Raw genomic sequence first — 11,794 nt, 5'->3', positions numbered from 1 at the left:
CTGGGGAGCCACAATTTGCCCGGAATCAGCTGAACTTGTTTACGAAGGTAAATCATGTTTGGGTTATCTATACCGTATTATAATCTATACCAATTTCCTCTAATTATCCTTGACAGCTATACATTATAAGCTTGCAACTGATTATACCTAATTTCAACTAGACAAACTTTTATATACTTCAAAGATGCAAGCTTTAAAGTATATAAAGTAAACCAATTTCGAATGTCCATTACAATAATAGCTTAAACTGGGGGCTGTCATGTCGATCGTATAGGCTGGTCATATTTTTTGCACCAAAAATAGTGGGTATGACATTATCAAGGCTTGTGATTATCAAATTTGAATCTTAACGGTTACAATCAATATTTTTGCTCGTTGCTTACGCAATCTTTGTGCTTACAATCAAAATGTCCACCCGCTACCGCCGCTTTCTTTTCAACAAAGGGATGAATTTCTTGACTTTTCAGCTGTTACTGCTCTCTGGAATCTATGTGGCGATCCATGATATAGGGTCTTGAGTCCTCCAGAACATTAAAACGGAAGTCTGGCTTACCTACTTACAGCTCATTCAATAATGTGCTGTTTTTTAGTAACTAAACTTAAACCTTCATTACGTCAAACCCTGCTTTATATCAATTTACAGGCGTAACATCATCCGGTGGCACTAATAAGAGCGGTGGAGGCAGCAACTATCTTTGTATGACCTTGAATCCTGATTATCTAGCACCAAAAGGGAGACAAGGCGGTCGATCTTATATCTACGGAGCAGAATACAGAAACGGGCACGATTATGAACCACTAATCAACATTCAGGGACACGACGCACCCTGCGCAGCGTGCCGAGTGCGTCGTCGAAGTTCCCTCTTGATGATTCCTGGTGCTACTACCTGTCCGACCAAAGGGAATTGGACCCGCGAGTATTATGGTTATCTTATGAGTTCCAGGACTGACCTGAAGAGATCAGAGTATATCTGCGTAGATTCACTTGCGGATCCGTGCCAGGTTCTGATGATCAGTTCCAGGATGGCGCCATCTTGTTTCCGGTTGAAGTTTTTTGCAACAACCGTGCAAATGGTGGTCTACCATGTTCGCCTTATGTTGATGGTTATGAACTGACTTGTGCAGTTTGTACCGTTTGATATATCCAAGAATCTTAGGTCATGTATTATTAAAGGTTATTAAGTACTGCAACTTCATATATAGCACAATCTTAAAATGACTAGTTCAAGCTAACAAGTAAGAATTAGTAGCTCTTGAATAATTTTACAAGAGCCAAATGAAAAACTTTACTGTAGAAACCAATGGTGGGCCTCACCTCCTCCCTCCATGATCAAATTTGATGGCCGGTTCTACCCAAATTAGCTTTGGTCGTTTGGGCGTAAATGCGCGCTTTTTTATGACGGATAAAAAATCTTAGGAGGTTGGTACAATACCAACCCCTTCGCAGTTCTAGGGTTAATGGATCTATCGGTGATATTCTCAGTCTTCATTTAGTGGAAAATTTAAAATGAGAATTCTTTCAAAACGATGAGAATTGGACAAAAGTATGAGAATTTAAAACTTTCTCATTTCTATAAAATTTTCTCATTCAAATGAATTAGGGGTTCATTCATAGGATTGAGGGCATGATCGCTGTTTATGCCCGAGGCGTGAGCCGAGGGCATAAATCAACGATCATGCCCGAAATCCTATGAATGAACCCCGTCATACTCATACCAACATTCTGAACATTGTTAGCAATCCAAAACAAATGAAAATAATAAGGTTTACAAGTTTAAATGACATTTTCATACCGTTTTCCTTCAAAAATTGGGAGAACATGAGTAGGCCTACTTGCAGGAAGCAGCTCGTGAGGTCAACGGCCGGGAGTGAACGCGTTCATCTCTTGCGCTCCGCGTGTACGCAACACTAGCAAATCGTGGATCGCGTTAATTGGGTTCCAACGCTGCGTGACGCAGCTTGTTTATGCCCTGCGTACTGGTCATAAACGGTATTTATGACCAGCAAAAAGGGCGCAAATCCAATCAGAAACGTCGTTATATCGTGAGTATGTATGAATGAGAAATATTAATTACCGTGTCAACAACCTGTCACAAGTCTTCTCATTTAAAACAATGTGACAGGTGGTTGACACGTTAATTGGCATTTCTTATTCAAGTTTTATATAATGAGAAAATTTTAAATTCTCATACTTTTGTCCAATTCTCATCATTTCTCATTGCAAATTTCTACCCTGCTTGGTGAGTTCTCTATATAGCACACTACCTAAATAATGAGATTTTACGAAAGTCTGTGTATTTCATTGCTTTAGTATCTCAATTTCACAATTTCCAACTTCGGCCACGTTCATTGGAAGCGTAATATATTTAATAATTGAAAATTGTACCAATTGTTAGCGAAACCTCAGATTCGATACAGCTAAACACCGGATTCGATAGCTAAACACCGGATTCGATAGCCAAGCACCGGCTTTCCAAAACCCCTTTTTAGGGTGGCAAGCCCTTCGATCTATGGTCTATAGCTCGTCAAAACTCAAATAGGATAGCGAATCTTATGTTATGGGGGATTTTTGTCGGCTGCCATGCCAAAAACGAGATTTACCTATACCGAATCTGGGCTTTCGCACACCGTTGGCTTGGTTAGATTTTAATATACTCTTACCACTAGCTTTCGAATGAATTAAAATACTTTACAAACTGACGATGAAAAACAATTCTAAGTATTTGTCTATAACAGGATTTAGAAATCTGGTCTCGCAGGGGGTGTATTTTTACCTAAAACCAGTCTCGGTGGGGGTTTCCTATAGGAACCCTGGAAACCTTGAGACCCCCTTTCCGGAATTTTCTCTCAATCTGTAAAATTTCGAGCTCTTCTCTTTTTCTTAAAGAAATCTCAGCAGGTTAATTACCGATCGATCAGTCCCTAAATGATACCATCAAAAAGTCTGTGCTGTACCTCTGTACCTCGTTATTTACTAGAATCGTAATTTCTGCACGTTGTATTATGTCTGAATTTGGCTCAAACCTAATATGTTGTGAGTAGGTCGAATCTGCTTCTTCTTCCAATTCTTATCAACCCATTTTCTAATATAATACGTTTACGGGACCTTTGGACTATCTTTGCTTGAAAAGATGTGGCAGATTATTAACGCGCGACGATGTTAACCCTTCGTGCTTGCTTCACACCTTTTATTGACACACTCGGCGTAAGAAGCATATTCAAAAGGCTACACAAGTACACAGATGCACAGGTAATAATTATAATATTGAATGGGGTTTTTAAGGCGCAAACTTTTCCGAGGAACTCAGAGCGCACAAAACATGAAAATTCTGTGAATCTGGATAAGCTTCCCATCCTGCAAACACAAAATGTTTTTAAAACATTTTAAATGTTTTATATTTTGGGTAGTGGTTTTGGTAAAAACGTTTTAATAACATTAAATGTCAGGTTATATAAAGGTCATAAAAATGTTTTTAAAACATTTTGTACCAAAGTACATTGCAAACAAATGTTGTCAAAATGTTATTGTAAAATATTTGTTTGCAGACATGTTTGCCAAATATACGCTTAAATAACATTATTTAGAATATTTTGTAGTAAGTTTTCAAATAATGAATGTTTTTGAATGTAAAAAAACTTTAAACTTTTTCTTGTAATATGTGAGTGGACACTACGAATGAGCCATTAACTTGGCAAATTGTATGTATTCATCGTTCCTTTCTTTTCCCTTCTCTGTACTTATTCTTTCCTAGGCCTACACTTTATCACTTCCTCGCTCTCCTTGTCACTCCCTCGCTCTCCTTGTCCCCTCTCACCCTCCCTTTCTCATTCCCATCATTTTCCTTATATTTCTATTTATCTACTTGTCTTTATTATATCTTTTAATTTCTCCCTTCCTCCAGCCCTCTCTCATTCTCCATATCCCCTCCCCCCTTCCTCCCTCCTCCCCTCCCAAGAGGGGAATCTGCCCCTTCCTAACCCTCCTCCCCTCTTTGGGTACACCACTATTTCTATACCAATCTCCTTCTTAAAATAAAATTAAATGGAAATTTCTTTAAAACATCCTTTATAGGCCTATACTTATACTTTTTTATTTCAAACTCTAATGGTGACCCGCAGGTTAAATTGCTAGAATTGTACATTAAACACACGTAAACAGACACACATTTTTCAGCCCCCCCTTTTTTTGCATCAGCCCCCACCGCTTACAAGTGTTTGTGAACGGTCCCTAACATGTGAATGCTTGTATAAAGATACCACTCTTCCAATGGCTGACCTGGCTAACCTGAGGGGTGATTTGCCACCGGAAGTAGTTCATGAAGGTGTCCTGTTTCCATGGCACGTATCAGAAAGAGCGGTAAAAGCCTTGAAAGATTATGACGTCAAAGATGATGACATCTGGGTAACAACGTATCCAAAAGCAGGTATTTTACTAAGAATTGTTATTATAATTATGATTTCTTATGATTTCTTGCAAAAAAAGGGATCATAATATTAATATAATAGTTTGTGCATTTTCTGAGTCGTTCGCGCACTCATTTCATACGTGCAGAATGGTATGGAAATACGTAACATCTCTAACAATCCATGAACGTGATCGGACATTGGAATTTCCATAAGGGGGCTGTCATTTTCTTCGGAAGGGGGGTCATGAATATACTGGGGGTCATAATTTTTAGACCAAATATAGGGGGGTTATAATTTTTTAACACCCAAAAAAGGGGGGTTTATAGAATTATTAAAGGCTGGTGACTCAAAATGTTCGCTGTGCGCGCATTCTTTTGATTTAACAATCAAAATTTGGTTAGGCCTATATAATGCAAAATTTTTGCGAGCTCCGTGCACCTTCTATACACACACGATCAAATTTTAACGCATTCCGCACAATTTTTTCGCCTTTAAGATGTGCACTCCTCGCCTTTGTTCTGGCAATGAATAATTTGTCTTGAGTCTGTAGGCGGAAGGGGGGAGGTCATAAAAATGTTCGACCCAAGATAGGGGGGTCATAAAAAGATTTTGCCCGCGATAGGGGGGTCATAAACAATTTACTCGACATATTTATGACCCCCCCCCCCCTGCCGAAGATAATGACACTCCCCTAAACTGACTCTGAACACCTTTTCTGACTACCTTTTCTGACCACCTTTTCTTAGATATTATTTTGTTGTTTGCTTAATTTTTCTTATTTTTTACAATTTGCACAATAATGTTGTACCATTGTGGGTGTTAGGTGACATGAAATGGAAATAATCAAGTTAAATTTGTTTTATTTTTTACAGGGCAGTAAACTTCTCAATTCAGAGAGGAGTTCTAATGTATTGTGGTAGTCTTGGGCAATTTATAATTCCTTGTGCTGGCTCAATAATTATTAAAGTAAATACACTTACCACTTCACAAGTTCATGAAACAAGCAGAAAGTCTGCACAGGGAAGTTCCAACAGGCTAGTGGCACTTCCCTGGTCTGAAGATGAAGCATGAAGAAATTGAAGCAGGGAAACACTTTCCTGCTTGAAGGGAGCACTCGTTCAAATGATGAAGTCAGGAAAATTGGATTGGGATGTGTGCAAAATTTGTTTGCTGTAACAGTCATGTACCCTTAAAACATTATATCTATTAATAAGCCAAGTGAAGCCAAGCTTGTAAATTATCTCCCAGAACTTATTGCTCTTATGGTATATGAATTAAATACCACAGGGATCACAGCAAAAGTTGGTCATAAAAGGTGGTCAGAAACTGTCAGGTTATGGAAACTCCCGTCGGGCTTTAAGGTTCAAGCAACTTTTCTTTCAGGAACACATTGGACAGTTGAAATCGTTAATCTTGTGCTCGCAGATGGACATGAGGAAAAGATCGATCGCACTAAACAACCTTTGCCTATCGAATTGGACCACGTTCAACCCGGGACTAAAATTCCTGAGCACCTCCCATCTCACATGAGGATACCTCAGTATGAGAGAAGCAAGAGTTTTCCATCGCCTAGAGTGTTGATGACACATCTGCCTGAGCATATGATGCCAAAACAGATATATGAAGGGAAAGGAAAGGTAAAAGGTTTATCATTATCCACTTAAATACATTTTGAAAATATGAAAATGATGATAATCATTGATTGGTTTATTGATCGATTAATCAATTTCAGGTTATATTGGTACTTCGCAACCCAAAGGATACAGCCGTCTCCGTGTGGCACTTTGCTCGGCCTAGCAAATTCAACCCTAGACATGAGTTGTGGGATACATTTTTCGAAGAGTTCTGCACAGATGAAAGTAAGTCAGCCTAGGAAACTGAAAAGGAATGGTCACAGTACAATTAAGGGTGCGCGATCACGTTAAAGCCATATTATAACATTTTCAAACAAAATAGATTAGCATTTCTTTGCCATAAAATGTTTTTACTCTCAGATATATCCCCTTTTATTTTTGAGCCAAACAACTACGGCAAAGCAAAGAAAATTGGAATTTACTACCAGCGCACATGTTGCCAATACGTACCACTCCTTCGGTCATGTTGTGGTACGACCCTTTGTTGTGTATATCACCGTCCCGCACGCCGTGTACGTACTGTGTGTTATGAACATCGTGTATACGTTCGACTAATAATTCCATCGTAATAATAAAGCGCCGAATCCGGCGTTTTATTCAAAATCTCGGATTTTGACAAATACACAGCACCTAGAGTCTTGATTTTTGCAGGGTATATTGGTTGAATAAAGTACAATTTAATCGTGTAAAAAGGAATTTTAAAAATTCAGTGAGGGCGTCTTCCTCAGCAAATGTTATAATATGGCTTTAAGTCATATCACACACATTTTCCAAGTTTTTAGTTGCTTAAAGTGCTGCAGTGATTTGAACTCTAGAAGCACAAAGTTGTAGTGGCCCATATGACAGTCCCAGAGAATGTTAGACAGAGCAATTACCACACTAATATGTCAAACAACCAAAAGCTAAACTTTCATCTTTTTTTGATATCAGTAATAGTTTACATTTCCAAACTTTCCACAATTTTCTTTCTGTAGCGATTTGGGGAGGCTACTTTAAGTACAACTTGCAATTTTGGAAAAAACACCGCCATGATAAAACATTTCTATTTCTGAAATATGAAGATATGCAACGGGTGAGTTGAAATAATGATTATTTATTGAGTGTCTGCTCAAATGTCGTCATTCGCTTTTTCTTTGTAGTTACTATTATGTATTATGGAAAATGCATCGTAAGAGCATCCGTCCTTTGAAGGAAGCATGAAGCCGTCAACATTGGTAAATGCAGTGGGTCGAATTATAAATTATAAATTGCCAAGTTGGAAGTTACACCTTTTTAAACCCTTCAAGACAGCAAGAACCTATTAATGGAGTTCGAACTGACATTAATAAAAAGCTTCACTTATTGTTTTTGTTATAACCTACTGAAATTTTAGCAACTAACTTTGCACAAATCATTTGAAAAGTGTGGCGAGTAAGAAGGCCTTTCAACTTTGGGAGGTTTGGGGGTAACAGATCATGGGTTGTCGGAAGCTTTGTGTTTCGAATGTTTTATGACCAAGTGTGGCGTGTTCCGTTATCTTTTGATTATTAATAGGATCTTAGAGGGGCGGTTGTCCAAATAGCTGATTTTGTAGGGCGCCCTCTGTCAGTTGAAGCCATAGAGCGTGTTGTTGACAAGAGTACGTTGGACAGCATGAAACAAAGGTTTCACACGGTTGATGATAATTCTGGAAAGAACAAGATTGGCGTACCATCTATTATCAGGAAAGGTAATATCTTACTATGACTTAACATAAAATAATTTGGTACAGTACGGTTTTGCTTTGCTGCCGATAATAGCTATGTGGAAGATACCATTGAGAACAGTAACTAAGTAATATAAAACCAATAACCATAACAGGAAAATGAACATTCTGATACTTTAGGTTACTCGAAAGTAAATTCATATATGTTGGTGATAAACAATTTCTGATATTTTAACCTGACTTTCAGCACAACAAATTCAACTAAACTTGCATTTTCGATGTGTGACAAACATCTTCAACAGATGAAGTCCTATGATGTTGTGTTGTATACGTGCCCTGTTGTCATCCTTATACAACGACCTTATTCGACCAAAAGTCGCCAATCATGCCAATGGTCAACAAAAGGGCAAGTCCAACACAACATCATAGGACTTCTTCTGAAAACCCACATGTTAATATCATGATAGTACAAAGAAAATGTCCTCTGATCGCCTTTATTAATTAATTAATTAATTATCATTATTACAGGTGTAGTCGGAGACTGGAAAACTCGGTTTACAGTAGCTCAGAATGAAACATTTGATAAGCTTTACAGAGAGAAGATGGAAGGATCGGATCTCCACATGGATTTTGAAATAAAGCGATACTATTCTACTGCTACAATTATGACATCCTAGAATCCTACTAGAGCTCACTAGCTAATTAGAGTTAATTGGATTGTTAATCAGACAAAGACATGCCGTGAACTAAAAAGGCGGCGATGTCATTGTGATTGTCAACGGTCGCACTATTTTTGCATACGCAGCAGTGGAACGGCTGTTCCATTCACCATTTGTCCTCCCATGTTAATCCAGATTTCAAAATGTTAATTTAAAGTCTCATTGCAAATGACTTTTTATCTTTACTCTTCGGATTTGGCCTTGAACAATGGTGATGCATACCATGTTTACAGAAGAAATTGGAAGTTCTATTCCAGACACCATAAAAATGTCAAACTTTGTATCTTGTTTATTGTATTTAAGTAATTAACTGCAGTTTTTTTATTCAACATCATAACATGTTTATATTAACTAATTTAAGATGTATGAATAGAACATTCATAACATATTGAAAAAAGACAAATGTCTAATTTACATAATTACAGCACGAATACATAATTAGTTGTAATTAGCTCATTTGCATAATTAATTACTTTTCGTATATTTTCTGTTATCAAATGAAAGAACTTTGTATACACGTGTGTGCAGAAAACAAAAGTAAACAAAAGAATAATGAAAGTTTACAACAAAATACAATATAAGATCGATAATCCATCCAATTGGGAAGTTACAACACCAGTAATGGCCGAATGAATTTTGACCATCACTTGGCTCGTTGGATTCGACAATATTAGAATTATTCAATGAGAGATATTTAAATTTTGTTTTCTTTAATGAAATCAGGAAAGAAAGGCATTTAATCTGTGATACTTAAACTAATGCTGCTTTTTCAAGCAAGTGTCCAAACAAGCCTTCAAAATATAGAAATGTGCCATTTTTGTCATTATAGCCATTTATGGCAGGTTTTGACACTACATCACATTAACGTGCTTCTGCTGCACTTATTTTTGAGGTGATATGCCAAATATTAGGCAAAAAAGTTTGTCTCTCAAACATTTGCAAAATTCTATGCTTTTCTTCTTTTTTTTTTTTGAAACGGGGGCGTGTATATGTGTTTTTAGCCAGCTTTTTCTATTAAATTTTGTATAAATATGGATATTCTATATATCGATGGCTTAAAACCAGAACCACCTATGTCCTCAATTACATGTTACTCATTTCGGCAACAAATAGACAGTTAATTCTGCCCTCCATAATAAATGTAAGAGACTTTAGGGTATATGCATGGTCACTTAACTAACTGTTTAAGTGACCATGCATACCCAAAAGTCACTTGCATTTATTATGGAGGGCAGAATTAACCGTCCATGTGTTGCCGAAATGAGTAACATGTGTAATGTTGTTGTATCCCTTTAAGGGGGTACTACACCCCTGCTCAATTTTGTGCCTATTTTTGAATTTTTTTCAAAAATTATAACGCATTGGTGACAAGTAAGATATGTATATTATAGGGGCAAGGACTACAACTACTGCACTCGAAATTTTATTTTAGTACAGACAACAGTTGTGGAGTTACAGTCAAAAATGAGGGAAAACCAATATTTGATCAATAAATCAATAACTACTTGCCGTGAGTTGCTGAATTTTCAGTGCAGTAGTAGTAGTCGTTGCCCCTATAATATACATATCTTTCTTGTCACCAATGCGCTATAATTTTTGAGAAAAATGCAAAAATAGGCACAAAATTGGCCAGGGGTGTAGTACCCCCTTAATCTCAGAGTAATACGCATTCAGTAATGTAGGCCTTGAGATAACTACCTGTGCGTGTGTTTGTTGGAGAATGTTTACTCGTGAAAATACAATATTAACGAAAGTAATGTCCGAGTCACTTCAGTCATCATTTATGTATAATTTTATCTAATACGTAACCCCTAAAGTTAATTCAATGGCGACGATCGGTGTAAAGGATACCTCGGAACCCACATATGCAAGTAGCTGGGCGTAAGTAAGTGCTATCATTGCAAAATTCTGCATGATTTGAGCCGGTTTGAAAATCTCACGTGTATGTATACAAGCAATCATGGCAGCAGCATTTACAACGATACCACCGCCACCAGAACTCGACATGTCTTCCCGTACTTTGGCCATTAGGAAACGAATTTGGAGAAAACCTTCTGTTAATAAAATACTATGCTGAGCCACCAGCCTGGGTGGCTCACGCTCCAGTAATTTCAGATGCTTGAGCTCAGTAATACATCAAAGAATTCTTGAAGAGGTTCATTAGGTTTGTAGAAACTCATAATATACATTTCATCTTGTCAAAACCAAAAGTTATTTACTGACCTGACAGTTTCGACCATCTTGGACGATGATCATCTTCAGAGTGATGTTTTTCTCTCCACCTTCTGTTTACCAACAGAGGGCGCACCAGCGCGCAGAAGTGGGTCGTATACGTGGCTAAGATAATGGGAAACAGCCACTCGCATTTTCAGAAAACACGGCATAGCCACTGCAGTACGTCCACACACCACTTTAAGAAAAATGTTGGTGCATCCAAAGGACAAAAGAGACCCCATGAGTACCACGGACTGCATATATGAAATTCCTTGTGCAAATTGTGATAATACTTATGTAGGTAAAACTGGGCGTCGCTTTGAAACAAGATTGAAAGAGCATAAAAAGAAACTGAGAAAGTAGCCCATAGTAAAGGAACATTTACTCGTCAAACAAGAAAACAGTCGGCTAGCGAACAGTCCAAATCTGCCATCGCGGACCATGCCGTTCAACAAAATCATGTGATTAACTGGAAAGATGCTCAAGTACTTGAAAAGGAATGTAATTCGGGAGCCCGCCGCATAAGAGAAGCCATCTGGATAAGGAAGAGAGCACCGAACACAATGAACAGAGACGAGGGGGCCCATTATCTTAGCCACGTATACGACCCACTTCTGGGCGCTGGTGCGCCCTCTGTTGGTAAACAGAAGGTGGAGAGAAAAACATCACTCTGAAGATGATCATCGTCCAAGATGGTCGAAACTGTCAGGTCAGTAAATAACTTTTGGTTTTGACAAGATGAAATGTATATTATGACATCAAAGAATGTCTTCCAATTCATGAAAACAAATAGATAATCAGCTTATCGGATTAAAAGCTTAGAGGGAAGGTCTTGCGAGTGTTTGTAATTATCAGAAGGTTTTCTCCAAATTCATTCTCTAATATTTGGAAGAAATTTCGCCAGTGATATGAAAATTTCGAACTTGCTACAGGTATAGCCACTAAATCTGATGCACAACGAGCTGTTACATTTCTTAGTGCTATGTAGAACAAGAAGCAGTAGACACATACAACACATTTGAATGGGACACTGAAGGTGATATTAATAAAATTGCCCCAGTCATTGCCAAATTCGCTGCACATTGTGCCGGTAAGAAAAACCTCACGTATGTAAGGTACATATTTAATACCCGGGC

The 11,794-nt window shown here is 37.9% G+C and overlaps 1 protein-coding gene across 1 annotated transcript; it reads left to right on the top strand.

Annotated features, from left to right (window-relative positions):
- The first annotated feature begins 4,213 nt into the window (after positions 1-4,213).
- On the top strand, positions 4,214-9,287 carry LOC140148894 (sulfotransferase 1A1-like). Its single transcript, XM_072170991.1, has 6 exons — positions 4,214-4,424; positions 5,791-6,044; positions 6,140-6,266; positions 7,016-7,113; positions 7,575-7,749; positions 8,254-9,287. The coding sequence occupies exons 1-6, from the start codon at positions 4,268-4,270 to the stop codon at positions 8,400-8,402; spliced, it is 960 nt and encodes a 319-aa protein (XP_072027092.1). The 5' UTR covers positions 4,214-4,267; the 3' UTR covers positions 8,403-9,287.
- Positions 9,288-11,794: the final 2,507 nt, after the last annotated feature.

Source organism: Amphiura filiformis, chromosome 3 (genome assembly GCF_039555335.1).
Source record: "Amphiura filiformis chromosome 3, Afil_fr2py, whole genome shotgun sequence".
Taxonomy (NCBI): Eukaryota; Metazoa; Echinodermata; class Ophiuroidea; order Amphilepidida; family Amphiuridae; genus Amphiura; species Amphiura filiformis.
This window is presented reverse-complemented; position numbering and strand designations above follow the sequence as displayed.

Coding starts and splice junctions, on each gene's coding strand:
- LOC140148894 (XM_072170991.1), top strand. CDS start 4,268: ATGGCTGACCTGGCTAACCTGAGGGGTGATTTGCCACCGGAAGTAGTT. Junction 6,267..7,015: donor AGAGTTCTGCACAGATGAAA/GTAAGTCAGCCT, acceptor TTCTTTCTGTAG/CGATTTGGGGAGGCTACTTT. Junction 7,750..8,253: donor ACCATCTATTATCAGGAAAG/GTAATATCTTAC, acceptor TCATTATTACAG/GTGTAGTCGGAGACTGGAAA.